We start from the raw sequence: 19609 nt of genomic DNA on the forward strand, positions 1-19609 counted from the left end.
GTTTTTCATTTCATTGGGAAAAGCGTTTGCCACGAAAGAAGTTCCGTAAGACTTGCAAACTGAGATACTAATTAATTTTCTAGGGGTTACAAGAAAAAAATGAATTTCTCGGTTATTTAATTGAAGAAGGTACAATTCTTCTATTTCCAAATAAGACACTTGAAGTTAAAAACTTTCCTCAAAGAATGTCAAGCAAATGCAAAGCTTCCTAGGTTTCGCAGGATATTTTAGAAAAATTGTACCTGGTTAATTTGAAAATAACCAAACCATTGAGCGATATGCTTCGCAATGGTGTAGAATTTGAATTTGGCCGATGCAGAAGCAAGCATTTATGCTTGCAGAAATTATCAAGCTTCGTAATGGTGCAGAATTTGAATTTGGGCCGATGCAGAAGCAAACCATCTTAAAGAACTTAGAGCCAAAGCCTTGTACTTGACATCTTCCAGTCGGGAAAACTTTTGGAGTTATATACGGATGCTAGTAGTTATGGTTTCGGTGCAGTGTTGCTTCAGTGCTCAGGTGATGGACAGCTGCATCCAGTCCATTAGATGAGTAAAAAAACATCATGCCAACAAGAAAAAATGTCAGGTTATGAACTTGAAGTGCTAGCGATTGTTGAAGTTCTAAAGAAATTTCGAAGTTATTTCTTAGGGACAAAAATCAAAATAGTCGCCGACTGCTACTGTATTTCAGAAAACAATGCAGAAGAAAAGACCCGATGAAATAGACAGCCAGATGGGCACTACTACTCGAAGAGTTGGAATATGAAGTTATCCACATACCATGTTACAACAAGACGCTTACTGATCGCGCGTAGTTGATCAGACCTGCTCTGATCTAAAGCGACTACACGTAGGTCGTCAGCTATTATGAGTATGTGTATGGCAAGATACTTACACTGGAACAAACTTTGTGATACCTCTTCTAAAAAACATACTCGATCCATCTGTACAAACTCATCCCATTTATCTTTTCTTCTGTGAATCAGGAAATAAAACTTGATACTTGGAACCAATGGGGTGATTTCTGTTTTATGATAATACATCATCCCCACATTTATGCATAATTTGACGAAAAGTTTGTTATCCCTGATGGGCAGTCTTTGGACAGTGGATGCTTAGAATGAGGAATAACGATCCACGATTTCCTGCATTAATATTATTTAGTGATGAGACAACAATTAGCAGAGAAGGCATTTTCAAAGTGCACAATGAACATGTTTGGTCTGACAGCAATCTCCACTGCACTACCTCTCATAAACACCAGCAGAAAGTTTCAGTGAACGTCTGGGCACGTATCCTAAGTGATTACCTGGTAGGCCCTTACATGATGCCAAACCGTTTGACCAGCGCAACATATCTTATCTTTCTGAAACAACTGCTGCCCAGTTTATTGCAGACTGTGGCTCTCCCAATCCAGATAGACATGTGGTTTATGCACGATGGAGCCCCAGCACATTTTTCCATCACGGTCTGTAACTTTTTTAATGCCATATATCCTGCATGATGGATTGGACGTGGTGGACCTGTGGCTTGCCCTCTTCACTCGCCGCACCTCAAGGCACTTCATTTTCTACTTGATACTTGGATACTACTTGATACTTGGTACACTAAAGATTTCCTGTTTTTCTTCAAAGAAAAACAGGAAATCTTTAGTGTACGAGATGCCTGTGTACTCAGCTTAAGATCTCGTCGCGAGAATCATTGTTGCTGCAGACAAAATTAACACGACACCAGGAATCTTCAAGAGGGGCACCAGTCATTCTGATGCCAACTGTACAACATGCTTGATCGGCATTTTGAGTACTTTCTGCGAGCTTTTCACTAAACAATAAATCTGTGCAGCTTTTGGTCTTGTTCATTCGCTTTCCCAACACAGTTATAAGTTCGGGTTGGAATTCTAATATTCCTCTTCTTTGCCTCTCAGAGTGGATTAGGATTAGGATTATTCAATTATGGCAAAGCACATGCCCAAAGGGAGGGATGCCTTCGTGGAGGACTTTCTAAGGGAAACTAGCTCGTATACACGTTACACATGGGGAAAACCATGAAAATGCCCGTGCAGCCAGCCCGTTCACGGGATTCGAACCTCGGACCGAACTACCAGTGTTCAGCATCTTTACCGCTCAGCTGCTGGTGGGCCCCTCTCAGAGTGGAATGTGACCCTGTGTTCTATGGTAATTATTACTCGTCTGGATGGGTACTATCACCCCTCTTAATTTGTAAAAACAATTTAGAATCGCCCTTTATGTATGAAATATGGCACACTACAAATACTCAATGTCCAAAAGAAAGTAGTTAATTTATGTCATTTCTTTTTACAGTGTTTATTAGTAAATTTAAACTAATCAATGTCCAAACATAATTATTATTATTTTTTTTCCCCCATTTCTTGTTAGCTTAGAAACTTAACTTTTTTCAAAGACATGTAAAATGAAAGAAAAAAATATATACTGTACTGATTCTATCAAACAATTTTGTGAAGAAAATCTTTAAAAGTTAGATTTCCTTATGGATGCTTTATGAATGTTGTCCATCTTAGCTGCTGTGTTGCAGCTCTCGAACGTTGCTGAATTCTAACATTCACCTCTTACATGAAATCTGGCTACCCCTGCATTATAGTTTAAAATTTAATCTGATGATATTATTAAAATGAAATTAATTTGTTTCAGAAAAAAAAAAATGGTTCATGTGTTCAAAGCTAACCAACGCATAAAAATGTGTTCAAAACTAATATCAAATGATGATGAATATAAAATTTAATTTTGAATGTGTTATTGTAAACAGTACAAAAGTAATACACTATAAAAGCTAAATTAGTTGATTTTGATCACTTAAAGTTATTTTTGCGTAATGAAAAAGTATAAAGTAAATGTTAAGTCAATTGCTAATTAATATGAGTAGATGGGTGTTAGAAAATAGTTAGAGTTGTGAAAAAATAAACTGAATAAACTTAGTGGTATTACAGCATTAAGGTATTGCTCTAATATCCAGTACTGTTTTTTTCAGTTTAATTGAACAATAGTAAGATAATTTACATACTTCTTATTTATTCTCCAGCCTATTCTTTGGATTGTACTTTGATTTTTCATCAGTATAAGTTTTCTAAGTATGAGTCATATCCCATGGACATTTTTTATATATTTTGGAGAGTTTGGGCATTAGAAGTGACGAAACAGTTACTTCAGGTTTCGAAAAAAGGGAAAATATATTTTTGTGTAGGAAATATATTTATTAAAGGAAAGTTATATTTCTAGTCCATTGGATATGACTCGAATTCGATGAATCATGACTGTGCCCTTATTTACCTCTTTCGGGATAATGTTACGACTATCCATAAAAGTGTCAGCATGCTTAATGCTTTAGTAAACAACCCATGCCTATACCTGAATTTTCATGTGATTTGTGTTTTCTCACTAAGTTTTGGAAATTCGTTAACAATGAGTTTATATATATATATATATAATTTGCTATAATAACACTACACATGCAATTTGTCATCTGTCAACATTGACTATCGCAGTGACATGTGCAATTGTCCTGTGTCAGTTAGTTATCTTTGAGCTAGTCTACAACTAGCTGAAATATGAACAGGGATGGTATAAAGTTTCCCTTATTTTGCATAACAAATTTATTTTAAGTTTGATACCTTCTCAACTTTCTCTCACATTTTGTCTCCAGGATGTAAATTTAAAGTTAAGTGAGCATTTAAACTGGTAAATCTCTGAGTTTATTCGGAGCATGTTTTTGCTAGCCAGAACACGTTTCGTTGCTATTTCGCTGTTACGCTAGTAAGCCTCTTGGCCATTCAGGATTATCATCACGCCTGTTAGGTTTTTGTGAGTCAACCTGTTAGCGTAATTTAACGTGCTAATCCATCACTACTCTAATTTTAGATTTTGACTTGAGTTATTCTATGTTTCAGTCTCACCGCAAGTTGACAGTGCCATTGTAAAGCAGGAAGATCGTACCATTCTGCTAATTATTTGAATTAATCAAAGGGTTATCTTCACCTTTCTTCTGTCCTGGTAATTTTTATTCACGCCTCTGCGAGAATTCGCCAGGTTCATTGTAGGATCTAATTTAGTTTATGTGGAAAAGCAGAGACAGATCTTACAATGGTACATGAAAGAATTCCCTTTGCGATGGAGCGCAGACCAAAATCATATGTAATGAATATTTTCTCATATGTAATTATCTTTCATCTAAATGCTCTGTTTAAAAATACATTGAAGACAAGATCTTAAAAATTCATTACAGATCTAATGTATTTGATCGGAAAATAGCGTATGTTTAAGAGAATACATCTAATTATCGCCGTAATTATGTATTACAATTTTAAATGTTTTCTTCTTTGTCTCAATTATTTTGTATAATTTTATTTATAGTTAAAACATTTTATAGTATTATATTTCCATTCTCCATTATGTTACACTGTCAAGCCATTTATCATTCATATGACCAGATAAGTTTAGCCATTCCTTGAGGCAGATGATTTTTCGTTATCATGCATGTAGCCTGTCAGATCGTCATATGATGCATATTTAACGTTCCATAATTTCTTTAATTTGTCTTTTAAATTAAGCAGACATTGCTTATCTAATTGAGCTATTTAACAATCATAATAATAGTATAATTATATTTTATGAAATAGAATGAATTTAATTAACGTAATTTACTTTTTAAAATATTTTCACTATTATTGTTAGTGATAAAAGATCCTTCTGATGTCGTATGTGTTAGATGCCTAGGTGCAGAGCAGTAATTCGCAGTTTGCCCCCCCCAATGTATAAGTTTTGTGATTACTTTTATTTCTATTCAGTGCTAATGCACTTGATTTCCATTCTGTGATTTTAAAAGCATGTACTGAAATAGTTTACTATTTTGGGCAGATAGGAATAAATTTTTGGTAGTGGTGGCTATTAGTGTGAATTAAAATGTAGAACTACACAAACTTCCGAATGTTTATAAAAGATTATATTTTACTTCAACATATTTCCATTTTACGTAAGTTCCTTTTCTAAAGATCTTAATTTGGCATTACAATTGCCATAATGATTTTAGTTATTGTCTTATCAGATTAAAAAAATGCGCATTATTATTTTCAAAATCGATTGAATTTGATAGATTTACAGACATTAAGAAACTGAAATATAATTCAATGTTTTAAAATGTAGCAGATCTAAATTTTCGTAATAAATAGTACTAGTCTAGCAGATCTGAAATCTCGTAATAAACACTGTTTGGATGTACGACTTGAAAAGTAACTATGTAAAACTTGACCGGATTATGTAGCACATCTTACAAGTATCCATTCTCAGTTTGGAAAGAGCAAGATTTGTTATTTTCTTTTAACTTGTTTGTTAAACCCAGCCTGGTTTTAACATGCTTCAGTTTTTAAATTTGATGTGAAATTGAAAATAGCAAGTTACACCATAGAAATATTCTGAAAAACTCGAAGTTTAATAAAATTTAAATAATACAGTTAATCTCTGTTTCATTTTGAGTATATTGTGCTGTTTGTTAAAGTAATCCATTCAGATTTTCACTAAAAACAGGCTGATAATGCTCATTTGGATCTGAAGTTATTCCTGGAACAAACATAAAATCCGCATCTTCCGCTACTGTCTCTACCAAATACCGCAGCCTTTCTTAGTCTTTCTTTGAATTCTGCCTTTATGTGTCTGTTATTCAAAATCGTGTAAATTATCCTGAAATAAGAAGGGAAAAAAATTTACTCTGATATTAGTATAATGAGGACTGCAATTTCTTATAGAAGAATTTGACAAATATAATATGGATCTACTTGCCATTCAGGAAATGTGATGGCTTCGGTAAGGTACCATTGAGAAAAGAAACCACACGCTTTACTATAGGTGTGATGTGAAAAAACATGTTTTTGATATTGGTTTCTTATTGAAAAAAAGTTTAAAACACTTAGTGATTGATTTTGTTCCTAAATCACCCGACTTAGCAAAATTCGGCTAAGGGGAAAGTTTTTTTAATTATAGTATTATCAATGCACATGCACTTACAGAGGACAAGGAAGAGGAAGAGAAGGAAATTTTTTATGAGGAACTTTCTATGTTATACAGATCTTGTCCCAAGCATGACATTAAAATTGTTATGGGAGATATGAATGCTAAATTGGGTAAAGAGGATGAATTTAAACCAACAATTGGAAGGCATGGCTTGCATGATAGTATTAATGACAATGGACAACGACTAGTACTTTTTGCTGCTGAACACAGCATGATAATTTCAAGCACTGTGTTCAGCCACAAGAGAATACATAAGATGACTTGGTGCTCACCTGGTGGAGAAACCTGGAATCAAATTGTTCATGTACTCATCGAATCTAGGCATTCTAGGGATATCCAGGATGTTAGAACTTATCGAGGCTCCACCTGTGATTCCGACCACTTTTTGGTTATTGCTAAACTAATTGCTAAAATTTCAAACGCCCGAAAGATACAGGGAGAGAGGCAAAAATGCCTGACTGTAAAAAGTTGAAAAATGAGGCAATTGAACGAATTTTCCAGTTCTCACTCACGGGAGAACTAAGATCTAAAAACATGACTGAACTGGAAACCCTGGAAAACAAGTGGAGTTTGTTCAAAGACTCGATCATACGCTTAGCTGACAACACACTGGGATATATGGAAAAACCCAAACCAAGGGATTGGTTTGATAATGAATGCTACCTTATAACACAGGCAAAAAGAGCCGCTTGTAAAAATATGGTCCAAAAGCGACATTCAAGACTCTCTGTTGAGGAATATAAGAGATCTAGAAAACAGGAGAAGATCCATCGGCTTAAGAAAAGACTTTTGCACGACGACCTATTTAAAGATGTTGAACATCTGAGCTGGTCCAATGAAAGCCGTGCTTTCTATCGTGAAATTAATCTTGGCCGCAAAGATTTTAAGCCTAGAACTACTGCCTGTAGAGACAAAAACAACATCATCCTAAATGATAGAAAAGAGGTACTTCACAGGTGGAATGAGCACTTTAGTAACTTGTTGAATGACCATACGCGGGATGGGTCTTCAACCTACCCAACTACCTCTGTAAACACCGATAGTATCCCGCCACCATTCTTTGGCAGAAGTTAGAGGAGGAATTAAAAAGCTCAAACATAACAAGGCTCCAGGCCCTGACTTGATTACTTAAGAACTTGTCAAAAGTGCTGCAGGTCAAAACATTGAGGAAATACACCACCTCATTGAATCAGTTTGGAACCAAGAAGTTTTACCCGAAGATTGGAAACTTAGCATCATCTGTCCTATACACAAAAAAGAGACATTTTGGGTAATCAGTCTTTGTGTTTTCTACAAACTATTTTCCGATATACTTTTTATAAAGTATTGTAGAACAGAAAGTGTTGTAGGTGATTGCCAATGTGGTTTCCTCAAAAGGAAGATCTACAGCAGAACAAATATTTAACATTAGGCAAATTTTGGAAAAAACTAATGAATATGGCATTGCGATGCACCACCTTTTTGTTGATTTTAAGACTGCCTACGATTCAGTAAACAGAAAATATTTAATTGAAGCTATGAGAGAATTTGCAATACCTGAAAAACTTATAAATTTGGTCACCATTACTCTTACTGAGACAAAACTTAGGGTTAAAATCCAGAATAATCTTTCTGAGCCTGTTGTTGTTTCAAATGGGCTCAGACAGGGTGATGCACTGGCCTGCTTGCTTTTTAACCTTGCCCTCCAAAAAATCATAAGAGATTCCAAAATTAATACTCGTGGAACTATCTTTAACAAGTCTTTTCAGATTTTTGCGTTTGCTAACGATATTGACATAGTCGCACGCACTCCCGAGTCACTTAGAGAGGCTTTTACATCTCTAGAGACTGCAGCCAGCAAAATGCATCTAGCAGTCAACCAAAATAAAACTAAATACATGCCATGCGGTAATAACAGCAGCCCCTATTTTGAAATTGGGAATTACAAATTTGAAACTGTTAGCAAATTTAATTATTTAGGATCAGAAGTTAATACTCTCAATGATTTAATGCCTGAGATCCGTAGTAGAGTCACAGATGCTAACCGATGTTTTTTCGGTCTCAAAAAATACTTGAAGTCTAACTTCACTAGCAGAAAAACGAAGATTTTAATTTACAAAAACTTAATCAGACCCATTTTTACATACTCTGCTGATACCTGGGTAATAACATAAAAAGCTAAAAGTATCATTTCTGTCTTTGAAAGAAAAATTTTGAGTATTTTTGGTGGCATAAAATGTAGCAATATCTGGAGAAGAACTAACTCTGAACTCTATAAATCGTTTAAAGAAATAGATATATAAGGATTCAGAGAATTAAATGGGCAGGACACCTGTGCAGAATGGATGAAAATCGAGTAACTAAAAAGATCTTCTCGGCCAGACCTTTCGGCACCCGAAAAAGAGGGAGACCTAAACTTAGGTGGCTCGACTGTTTGGAAACAGACTTAAGAATTTTAAAAATAACCAATTGGATGTCCATGGCCACGGATAGAAGAGCTTGGAATTCGATTCTGAGTAAAGCATTGAATTAAGTATCCTGGTCTATCTAGCCATTGAAGAAGAAGAAGAATTAATATAATAAAATATGTTGCATATTGAATTTAATACATATATTTTCAGCTCACTGTAGGTTGTAAAATCGCTAAGGAATGTAATCAGGGAAACAATGGGAATGTACAAAATATTCGAAATAGGTGGTTAATTTATTTTTTAAATATTCAACTTGTACAGTTGTGCCTTTGAAGGGGAAAGGTGCAGCGTAGCGCTGAATATTCAAGATTGTTTAAAAAAGTCCTTTGTGAAACGTTCTATTGTGATTTGATTTTTGGAGAAGAGTGCCTAATACAATAAGGGCGACCCTGAGTTTAGACAAGTATTTTCAGCTATGAAGATTCTCAAAATAAGACAGCAAATTTTATAAAAGCAGTTTTAAAAATATTGATTGGAAGAGTTTTTTTTAGGCTGTAAATATAAATCTTCCTGTCTTCTATTCAGATCATATAACTTTTTTATATGATCTTCGTAAATTCATGTTTGAAAAATACTCGTTACTCACTAATAAGATTTAATTCAAAAGAATATATATATATATATATATATATATATATACCTTTGCATCCAAAATTCGTATAAATATGAGTAATAAAAATTTACTTAGGGCTATTTCCAAATTTAACCTTTTCGAAAGGGAGTCGACCCCAAGACAGCGTTTCAAGCAAGTGGCTAGAAGTTAATCCAGGTGATTGCTTTTGTTGCACGAAAGTTTCCTTCCCTTGATAGAATAGGTATAGAAGAATAACCCAGAAAGCAGATAGAATTTTATCAGAAAGTTAAAAAAAAAATCGGGCACTATCTAATTCTTACAGCAGTTTGGCAAGGGCTTCAAGAATGCAGTCTTCTTTATATCAGAACATATTTTTGAACATTGGCCGACTTGTATAAACTTGCCAGCAATTTTATAACGGGGCACCGTGGTGAAGCTATCCCTGGCAGTAGGTAGTGAGTGTCTTACGTAAATTCATTCTTATAATGACCGACTTGCATAAATTGTCAGCATTGTGAAGTCTGTCTGTAGCAACATGTATTCGGCTGCATAAGTTCGTTACATATAATGTGGCAAGAAGAAAGAGACAGAAAGCAAACAATTCAATATGCCTTAGATATAGCTATATCAACGAAAGATCAAGAGAAAGGGTAAAATAAGTATAGACAGAAAGTCAGACAGCTGGAGACGCCTTTATAAAAAATGCCTGCACTTTTATGCATGTTGGTCCAGTTCTCTAGGCTAGAAACCTTCACCACAAGTGTTCCCCAGCATAAATGTGACAGCACCTATATGAAATCAATTCCTGATTTAAAAAAAAAAGTAACCACTCATAAAGGTGCTGGCATTGCTCTCCAAAAATACATCACGTAAGTATCATGTAAGTAGGATTTTCGTTTGCTTTACTAATCACAGCAGTAATACAATCGAATCTTCTGTCAGCGGACACTCGTGGGAGACTGTCCCAAGGGTTCAGGAATTGTCCACACTAATGATGTATGTCCACTACAGTAAAATATTTATTAACCGACGTTCAACTGTATTTGCTATTTGTTCTAAGTGTTTTTCTATTAAAAAAGCAAACTAATCTATTCTATATAATTCTAGATAAAACTTAATACCCGTATAATTTTGGTAGGAAAACTCCGGGGAGGAGGGAGGCTACTTACAGTGAAGCCACATCTTTCTCCAGAGATTCCATTCTTGAATTCCGATCCGAAAATTGACATACCAGCCTTTCCAAACAATGATTGTGAGAACTCAGCATTCCACTGCATTGAAGATAAGATGCCATAACTTCATCGTTGTAATCTTCTTTGTGATTCATCTGTTTGAGGTATTTTTGTATTACATCCAAATCCCTGATATCACGTTTGATTGGGTAGTTTGGTGATTTCGAAAATGTATCCCATGTAGAAGAGTTGAAATATGTCATTAAATCCAGTGTATCTAAAACAGCTTCTCTACGACTTCTCCCTTTTACCACACCTTTGCCTCGACCTTTCACCATACCTTCGAAAAAAATATATTTAAATAATTTTAAATTATTTAATCTGTATAATAATTAAATGTTTATAATAAGTTACAGATTTAACTTCTTGCACTCTTAAGACTCAAAATTCTTTAAAACTGTTTTGTAAAGACGGATATTAACAACAGGAAGCTGCATTACTAATCATTCAATAACTTCTTTAAATTCATCGTTACTGTTATTATTTAAAAACAAAAAATGTTCTTGAATTAAAATTATCTACGAATGGCATTATGTTTAAGGATTGATACGTTGTTTTTACTGTGGTTTAAAGAAATTTCAACTGTAAGAAAGGGAGGTGCATAACTATATGTCATAGCAGTCCCATATACAAAATTTCAAAGTTCTACGGCTAATCGTTTTCAAGTTATACGAGATACATGCGGACTTACAGACGGCACGAAAAAAAAATCTATTTTGGAGAAAGGTATCCTTTATTTCATCACGAACGGATGTCACGAAAAAAATAGTTAAAGTGAATTCAGGAACTGTCAAAAGGGATATTTCCGCTGAAATATTTTCCGAGTATCCTATTTCAAAGGATTATAGTACTTCTTTTACTTGGGACAAGGAAGTAAAAATGAAATAAATAAAGATTTCTGAAATAAAAGTTCTGTTTTGATCACGTGACGCTATCAAATCATTATTTATGGTTTTTGCTTTGCGATATTATGCATCCTTGTGGCTTGACAAATTGTCAGTTCGTGGAATTATTGTCAATCCACTCCGCATAATGTCTTTGTCATATCTTTCAGCTACTAGTGATTTAAAATAATATATATATATATATATATAATTCCTATTAGTGTTACTGGTATTCAAACATTTCAACCATAAATATAATTTATAAGATACCATTTCTAAGAACCATTATTATAATTTATGAACCTCTAACCCTCTTTAACCTCTTCCTCTTTTGTGACTGCCCATTTGGCCGTTAGGCAACGCTAAAGTGCGTGCATGATATTGTGCTAATTTTTGTGGCAATGCTTGTTGCATGTCGTTTTTATAATTGTTTCTAGCACCGACTGAGTTCGGTAATAATAATGGTTTTGAACCCTTGTTTTGACCGTAATATAAAATAGCTAATATGTTGTAAATAAACTTTGTAGATAGTTGCTGATTTATTTACATATTGAAGTGATTTTCTTGAACCTTGTTAACGGTAAGAGTTATGAAGTTATGATACTAACCTGCTTTTAAAGTGGAAATGGCGCTTCACTTTCTCTGTCTCTGTATATATATATATATATATATATATATATATATATATTACATACGAAATGATTTGGAAATTTTTAAGACTTATGTGAGTCTGTAAAACAGTAGTCGTAAGTGCGGGCCGAGTTAAATATTGATTTTCATTCTCGTTGACAAGCATTTCATTAAGCCAACAGAAATAAAAATTGGCACAATAAACGCGCCTGTAGAACTTGTTACCTTTTTTTATTACTTTTTTTCTTTACTTGTTACCCTGATATGATTGGACTAAGAAGAGAAACAGCGGTATTTTAGGTAAATTAAGAAGCAAGTGCGATGTATTCAAGTGAAAATCTTCGCTCAAAATGAATTGGTATTGAATTTCGATTGAATTTCTGCTTGTTAAATTCGAAGGTCTGAAATTAAGCCGTTATATGAATTACTTTTGTTATGAGAATTATGCAAGAATTATATGACAGCGACTAATTTTGAAATGACGCAGTTGAGAAAGCTTTATTATAAGTAGTTGTAGTGATGATTTTTAGAACAGAAAGTTGGTATTTTTCTTTAATACCCAAATTAAAATGGACTATTGGAAATTAAAGTTGGCATTTTGATTTATATTTTTTGTGTAAAAAAGCAAATTATTAACTTTAATTTGCAGCAGTCTCTTAACATTCCATTATAATTTGGATAGTTCCCCTTTCTGCCCTAGAAACAGTAATTACTTATAATAAACCTCTCTAAACTGCGTCATTTCAAATTTAATAGTCATCATATGACACTTGTATAAAGCTCTGAAGCAGATAACGTATATAATTCTTCATCCAATAATAATTTTAGAGAACTATTAATTAGCAAATCATGATGCTTCGAAATCGAAACTAATTGTAAATCATGACTTTTTTCTTCTGTCCCAGAATTTCATTTTGAGTGCATCACACTTCTGCTTTTAATCTTGCTGACTGCTAATATTTGCTACTTAATACGTATTTAAAATATTTAGCTCTATCGATGTAGTTTTCAAAAATAGGTGCTTATTGCCCTCATTATTTTATTGGCCTATTAAAGTATTTGAGTAAAATAAGATACTTTGATTGAATACCGTGAGATAAAAAGGGGTATTCAAGTAGGTTCGAAGTGTGAGCTTATTTCTCTGTGCATCTACAACGCCTCCAACTTGCCTAAAATATTTCATATACACATATTACTGCATGTACGTATATGCTTTTTCAAATGAAAATTTTTGCAGACCTTGAGATATTTTCTTTCAGAAAACCGCATAACGCAATCTTACAATAAAAATTTTGTAAGTACAAATATTCTTGTATAATCAAAAAGAATATTTTTAACTAGTTTCAAAGAATTTCAAATTTAATGTATGAAAACTGCTTTCATCTCAAGAACTGAACTTTGAGAATAAGAACCCCCCCCCCGAAAAAAAAAAACGAATAACAAATACCAATACAGCAAATCAATGCAATGTGATGTAATATAACTAATTCCTTATTTATGTTCTTTCTCGAAACAAAATTAAATTATTTTTAATGTAATTAAAAAAAAAAAACCCTCACAAAACCATTAAACCTTATTGAAGAATCCTTTCCCTTAGGTAAGTCTCTCCTTTCTCTATAAGGATCATCATTATCGAAAACGTATACACATTCAGTTAAAAGATAGAAAAAAGTAGTTTTATTTAACAAAGAAAAGTTATTTTTTTTTAATATTAACGGCTTTTAAACTTTATTTTTTTTTTTTTTTTGATAATTTAATTACTTAATCAGCTGTGGGCAAAGGTTTACCGAGGGAGGGAGCGGGCTTCTGATCAGCGGAGCTCTACAAAGACCCTCAGGTGTTTAAATATATATATTGGGGCTGGACCGAAGAAACACCTTTTTTTTATTTGTCTATGGCTATACCACGAAAAATAGCTTATTACCTAGTTTTGCAAAATTAAAAAAAAAGTTTTCACATAAAAATATATCTTCCATCGCGCATAGCGCTCAAAGTTTTAAAAAATAAAAAAATTTGCTGCCTTTCGTCAATTTTTTATAACTACAGATCACACTACCATCGAAGTGTGAAGTCTGATGCGTAATGTGAAGTTTGTGTCATCAGAAACAGCGAAAAAATTTAAAACCTATAATTTCAAATTATGTATTACTAGCACAAAAAGCTCAAAAAACACAATTTTTTGTAAAAATTAACAATATTTAGTAATTTTTGTGATTACTTTTTCATTCTTAGTAAACGAAAGGTGAATATATTTATCATTTTTAAGTTTGTTTCTCAAAAGCGTGCACCATAAAGTTACCTTTCTGTCATAGTACATCTTGATAGGAGGTCATCGTAATAAAGCAGTCTCTTTCACCAGCACCATACATCGTTTTAGGTGCTTCGTTCACAAGACACACCGTTCTACAACCTAGGCTTCGGATAAGGAAAGCTTTGGAAATCTGTTCGCAAGGATGCATGTTTGCAAGAGGCCACGGCCCATTTCCACTCTACTTCTACAGCAGACACAAAGCCTCCTGTGACAGATGTATTTGCGGAAACAACAGGGACCTAGAGGACTACATTTTCAACTGTCAAATGATGTCTGTTCATCATATCCGTCATCCAAGCTACCTAGGTCTAGAATTCAGGCGATTTCTAATCAAGCACCGAAAAACATTTTCAGATAAAGAACATGATCGACTACCTCCACAGACAAGGACTCAATATGTGCCACTATTAATCTTCAGTCTTCTCATTCTGCAATAATTTCAGAGTGCCATTGTTATCTCCACCAAACACACACTGCTCACGTGCCTTCATTCTTCATTCATATCTGTGCTTTACCTCCATACCGTGTAACAGAGCTGATTCCAATCGAGTGCGATACACTGAACTGACATGAACTATCTGGACGTATGGTTCTATAACCGTATCCGGCCCTTTTATCGGACTTCAACGGTATATGCTGTCCGAAAATACTGAAATATTCGAAATTCCTCGGTGGTCGGGGGAAAACTATATACGACTGGAGAGAGCATCACTTCTCAGTTTCAGTTCACACTAGATTTGGGAGTACAGAGAGATCTCCGTGCGAGCTTCGCTCTTTAGATGCTTTTCTAACTGAGTTGCGTTTAACATTTGAACTGGTAACTACTGTGCTCTGTCGTACTGAGAAGATCTGTACGAGTACTTTTGTGGAAAGTTACCACAAATTTAAAGTAAGGTGTTTATTTTGTGAAAATACTTTTATCAAGCTATCATCGGTTCTGTGTGCATTCAATCCATTATGAACACGTACGTACGCGACACTATTTTTGAACCATCTGTGGAATTTTTGCTGGTTTTGATCTGAAGCCGGAGAGGCATGTAACAATTCAAAATGAATGTACCGTCTAATTTGATCCGTAGCTTTTTCTAAGCTTGCATATAATCTGAGAACTCATTTGCCCTTGTCAACTATCTTGAATGGGAAAGCGAACCAAGATCATGAGCTGCTAAATCTTCTAAAATTGTACCTGACTTTACGATAATAGAGATACCGAAGTAAGTGTAACTGATCCTTGCTCAGCACTAAGGACGGCCAGTCTTACGAAAGGAAGGGGATCGGAGATATACAATGCTGTGTAGAATTTGTAGCAGAAATTAAGGAATATTGCTATTTTTACAAAAAATTGTGCTTTTTTAGTTTTGTGCATGAACAATAAAATTATGTTTTATTTTATTTTACGTGTATGTTCCTCAAGTCGCAAACTTCACGTTAGGACCTAAAGCTTTTCGCTACTTCTAAGTTAAATAGTATAAAAAATTGATAAAATCATCAAAATTACCCCATTTTTTAAAACTTTGATTGCGATGTACAAACGGAAGATGTAATTTTACTTGTTTTTTTTTTTTTTTTTTTTTTTTTTTCATTTTGCTTAGCATTTGATTTTGCAATAGGCAACTTTTCCGGGATATAGCGATAGAAAAATTTTTTGAAAATGTTTTTTTCAGTCCACTCTCTTGATTATGTACCTACATATAGAGAAAAGGATGAAGGTAAAAAGTGATCTGCATTGAAAATGTTAAGGAAATGGACTTCCAACAATCAGTCTCTAGCTTAAATTTAGCACTAAAGACTTAGAGATGAAATTGTTTAAAAGTTATATTCGATCAACTATGAGACAAGAAGATTATATGGTTTGTCAGACCTTTCCGTTGAAAATGCAGTACGTAAAAATATTAATTCTGATATAGCTATAAAAATATTTTCAAAGCTCGTAAAAAAAAGGAAATCACTCTTTTCAAAATTATCAAAAATGACAGATTACTAAGCTTTTTTTAAATATATGCTTATCTGCTTTTACTTTAGTTTTAAGTTTTTTTTTCCAGATCCTTATAACTATTTGATTTTAATGAAATAAATTTTAATTATACATCCTGTGTTGCCATTTTGTATTGTCTTTCCAATTAGGGGGCCCAGGAAAATTTCAGCGTCGAACCTCGATAGCTATAGACCCGCCACTGGTTATACGTAAGTAAGTATGCAGATGTAAATAAAATACTCTTTGCAATTTTAAAATTAAAAAAGCAGAAGATACTAATAAAAAACAAAAATAAAAAAGATTTCTGAATAAATATCTTTTGAAATAGGAAATTTCATAAGAGTTTGTGTAACATCTTGGAAAAGAAGAAAATTCGTAACTGAGAAAACAAATTTATTAAAACTGAGAATATTTTTTAAAAGTTTTGTTTATTAGGCTTTTAAAGGATTTTAATTTAACAATTTTATTAAACTGATTTTTATTTTAAAATTTTCTTTTAATTATTATTTTAAGAATTCACAATTATCCATACATGATTCGGAAACGTGGATCTGATGAAATTCTTCCTCTGCTCCTTGAAAAAGGACCAAGAAATTTTCTACAGTAACTTTTTTATATTAACTTGATCATGTTATATTAATTATATTTTATTATTAGTCCAAAGGGGCTTTCTTCCTGAAGGACTATTGTTGGACTGGATAAATGTATGTTTGTTTCCCGCATTGTGATAAAACAACTGTACCTAGAGCTATCCAGTTTTGAATGACGTAATCCTACTGCGAATATGGGCATCTGGAAGCCCAAATTTGAAATTTGGAATTTGTTTTATTATCGATTTCATATCTTGTAAAACTTTAACGAATTTTTGACTTACAAACTCAAGGATTTTAAAGCGAGCCATAGCAACGTTGTACAGAAAAAACATTTTTATCTCCAGCGCGCGAGACTCTGTATCGGAAATTCTAAAGATATGCTCAATTTAAAACTATTTTGCGATATTGCTCTTGAACTGAATTTTATGGTTTAAGTGCGAAGAACGTGATATTTAATAAATAAAGGTAACAGACAAAAATGTTAAAAAAAAAAAAAAAACCCTTTGGACGTAATTTAAAATCTGAAAAATTTCAAAAATTTTTTTTTATTGCTTTGCTTCAGTTATGATTTGTGTACTTTCGATTTAGACGACTGACCGCTTTTTTAATTTCTGATTTAATTATTATCTGTTGAAGCAGTGAAAGAACAGGGAATTTTGATATAATTAAGTCATTAAATAGTTGTCTTTCATTACTTATTTTTTTTATATATATAATCGTAAATATATGTTATTTACTAGAGCTAACTTTCTATTACTATGGTCCACTAGCATTCATCTATAGAAATTGAACCGTAAGAGAACTAAATGAATCTTAAATCCATTCTGCTAAAATCAATTGGAGAAATGTAATGCAAAATAAAACAGTGAAAGAATAGGAAATATTAATCTTATTAACATTAAGTTATTAAAACTTCATTAAAACTCATTAAAGTTATTAAAACTCATTACTTTATGTATGCTAAAAGGTATTATTGATAAAACGATGTGAAAAATGGGGTTACGTAAATTCAGAAGATAAGTTATAGTGAAAATATAGAATATTTACCATCTGTCGTTAATGTCGGTAGAATGGTGGCCAAACTGCTAAGGGCAGCACTTGCAATTATAGGAATAGTTGCTAAAGGAGCTAATAAAGCCAGCATACTTTCTAAACTGAACGTATGTGGTGAAGGTGTCTTAAAACCATAGTGCTGAAACCTATGAAATTCATAGATATCACCATTCTCCTCTGGACGATTTTGTCTTCGAATTGTATGCTCTTGTTCTGGAAATAAAATGTAACTTAGTTATTCGCAAGTGAGTGGATAAACAAATGAAGGAAATGAACAAAAGTGCACTTTGAAGTTAAGCGAAGAAGCAACCTTAGTTATGTGTATTTTTGACTAAAACTCTATCGATTTCGAGGCCACATTTTTTTTTCCTCTTGAAGAAAATGGACCTATATCTAATCGCTCTCGAAATCGGTAGAGTTTTATTAAAAATATACACCAACTCGGTTGCCTTTTCGCCGGATCTTAAATTTTACATTAACTTGCTTCTCTTCTAAACTTATCAATGTATTCGTTCGAAACTATTAGTTCATAATTTTAGCACTATCATGTCTCTGGGAAATAAAATTGCTTCAATTCTATGTACATTTATCAAATCCATTTTTACACATTGTAGTACTTCACCAGATACTATATTATTGATATAATAAATTATCTGATTGCATGTTTATTGATAACATAATTATCAAAAACCTCATTTTATAGGTTCAAAAGTTTTAGTTCTTCCTTATTTATGGTAACAGGAAATGTTTGCAAGGTTACTTTACTGTTGCTTACCACTGAGAGTTGAATAACTTTACCATTTAATTTTGATCTCAGTTTTTATCACTGTTTCGGTTTGAATAGACACTTTTCTCTGTCTCTGAATGGCAACACGAAAATTAGGAAAAGCGCAATGATTTAGAGAACTCTAAGTGGCAACAGTCGGAACTTTAAAACTTGCTTTCGAATTGTTTGATGCAGCTTGAGTGCAGCAGATGAAATGTCAGACTGATTCAAGATTAATTTGTTTTGGTATATTAATAAAAATTCTTTTGAACTAGATTGAATGTTGATTTAGATAGAAGTACCACTGAATCACACATGTAGAAATTTAGAGACGTTTAGATTTATTTTAGAACTTTGTTAGATAGCCGTGCCATTAATGTCTGTTGTCTATCGAACAATCATTGTTTACCACACGTTGCTGTGCAGTTGGCCAGTTTATGTAGGCATGGTGATACATTTTAATTTCCTTGGCATTTCTGACTTTGATTCCAAGCACTGTTTGAAACCACAATGGAAAATGAAGGGCTAGAAAACCTAGTTCAGATGAAATCTAGAATTCTTTGAAGCGAAGTCTGTATATTCAGGTACGTTGTCGTCCAATTCCATGTCAATGCCGTCCTCTACAAGAGCAATTTTATGACCCCTTTAGTACAGTTGGTCGACAATGGAATTTTTACAAATGATGTTTTCAACCGTACGTGGCCGATTGAGGGAGAAGAGTGAGAAAAGAATAGTACATCTTCATTCTTAACTAATCTTGTAAAATAATATTATAGTCAAAAATTCTATCTTTTCCACCACCTCTTCTTAATTTCTTAATCACATGCTAATTTCTACCGTCCTCCTCATTTTTACACTTTTATGTAACTCGTTATTCTGTAGCTCTAATGTAAAGGTTTCTATAATAGTTCATAATTCCTCAAAACTTGTAAATCCTTGTGACTAAATATCATACATAAAATATGATACCTTTTTATTCTGTGAAGAAGTTCGTCATTTTTTAATGCATTTCAGGGATGGGCAAACTACGGCCCGCAGGCCAGCTAGGCCTGCCGCAAGTTAAAAAAAGTATTATTTTTATATAATATATTTAGGATATTA

At 33.3% G+C, this 19609-nt stretch overlaps 1 protein-coding gene across 1 annotated transcript in view; it reads right to left on the reverse strand.

Annotated features, from left to right (window-relative positions):
* Nucleotides 1-5441: 5441 nt before the first annotated feature.
* LOC118190873 (uncharacterized) overlaps nucleotides 5442-19609 on the reverse strand; it is a 52983-nt gene continuing 38815 nt past the window's right edge. The window contains exons 3-5 of the mRNA XM_035361670.2: nucleotides 17737-17955; nucleotides 10234-10576; nucleotides 5442-5710 (exon numbers count right to left, since the gene is read on the reverse strand). Of these exons, the coding sequence (XP_035217561.1) occupies nucleotides 5569-5710; nucleotides 10234-10576; nucleotides 17737-17955 (704 nt within the window). The 3' untranslated portion in view covers nucleotides 5442-5568. The remainder of the gene's footprint in view (nucleotides 5711-10233; nucleotides 10577-17736; nucleotides 17956-19609) is intronic.

The sequence above is a fragment of the Stegodyphus dumicola genome, chromosome 2, assembly GCF_044657685.1.
Source record: "Stegodyphus dumicola isolate Sdum_Otavi_A_Nest chromosome 2, ASM4465768v1".
In the NCBI taxonomy this organism is placed as follows: Eukaryota; Metazoa; Arthropoda; class Arachnida; order Araneae; family Eresidae; genus Stegodyphus; species Stegodyphus dumicola.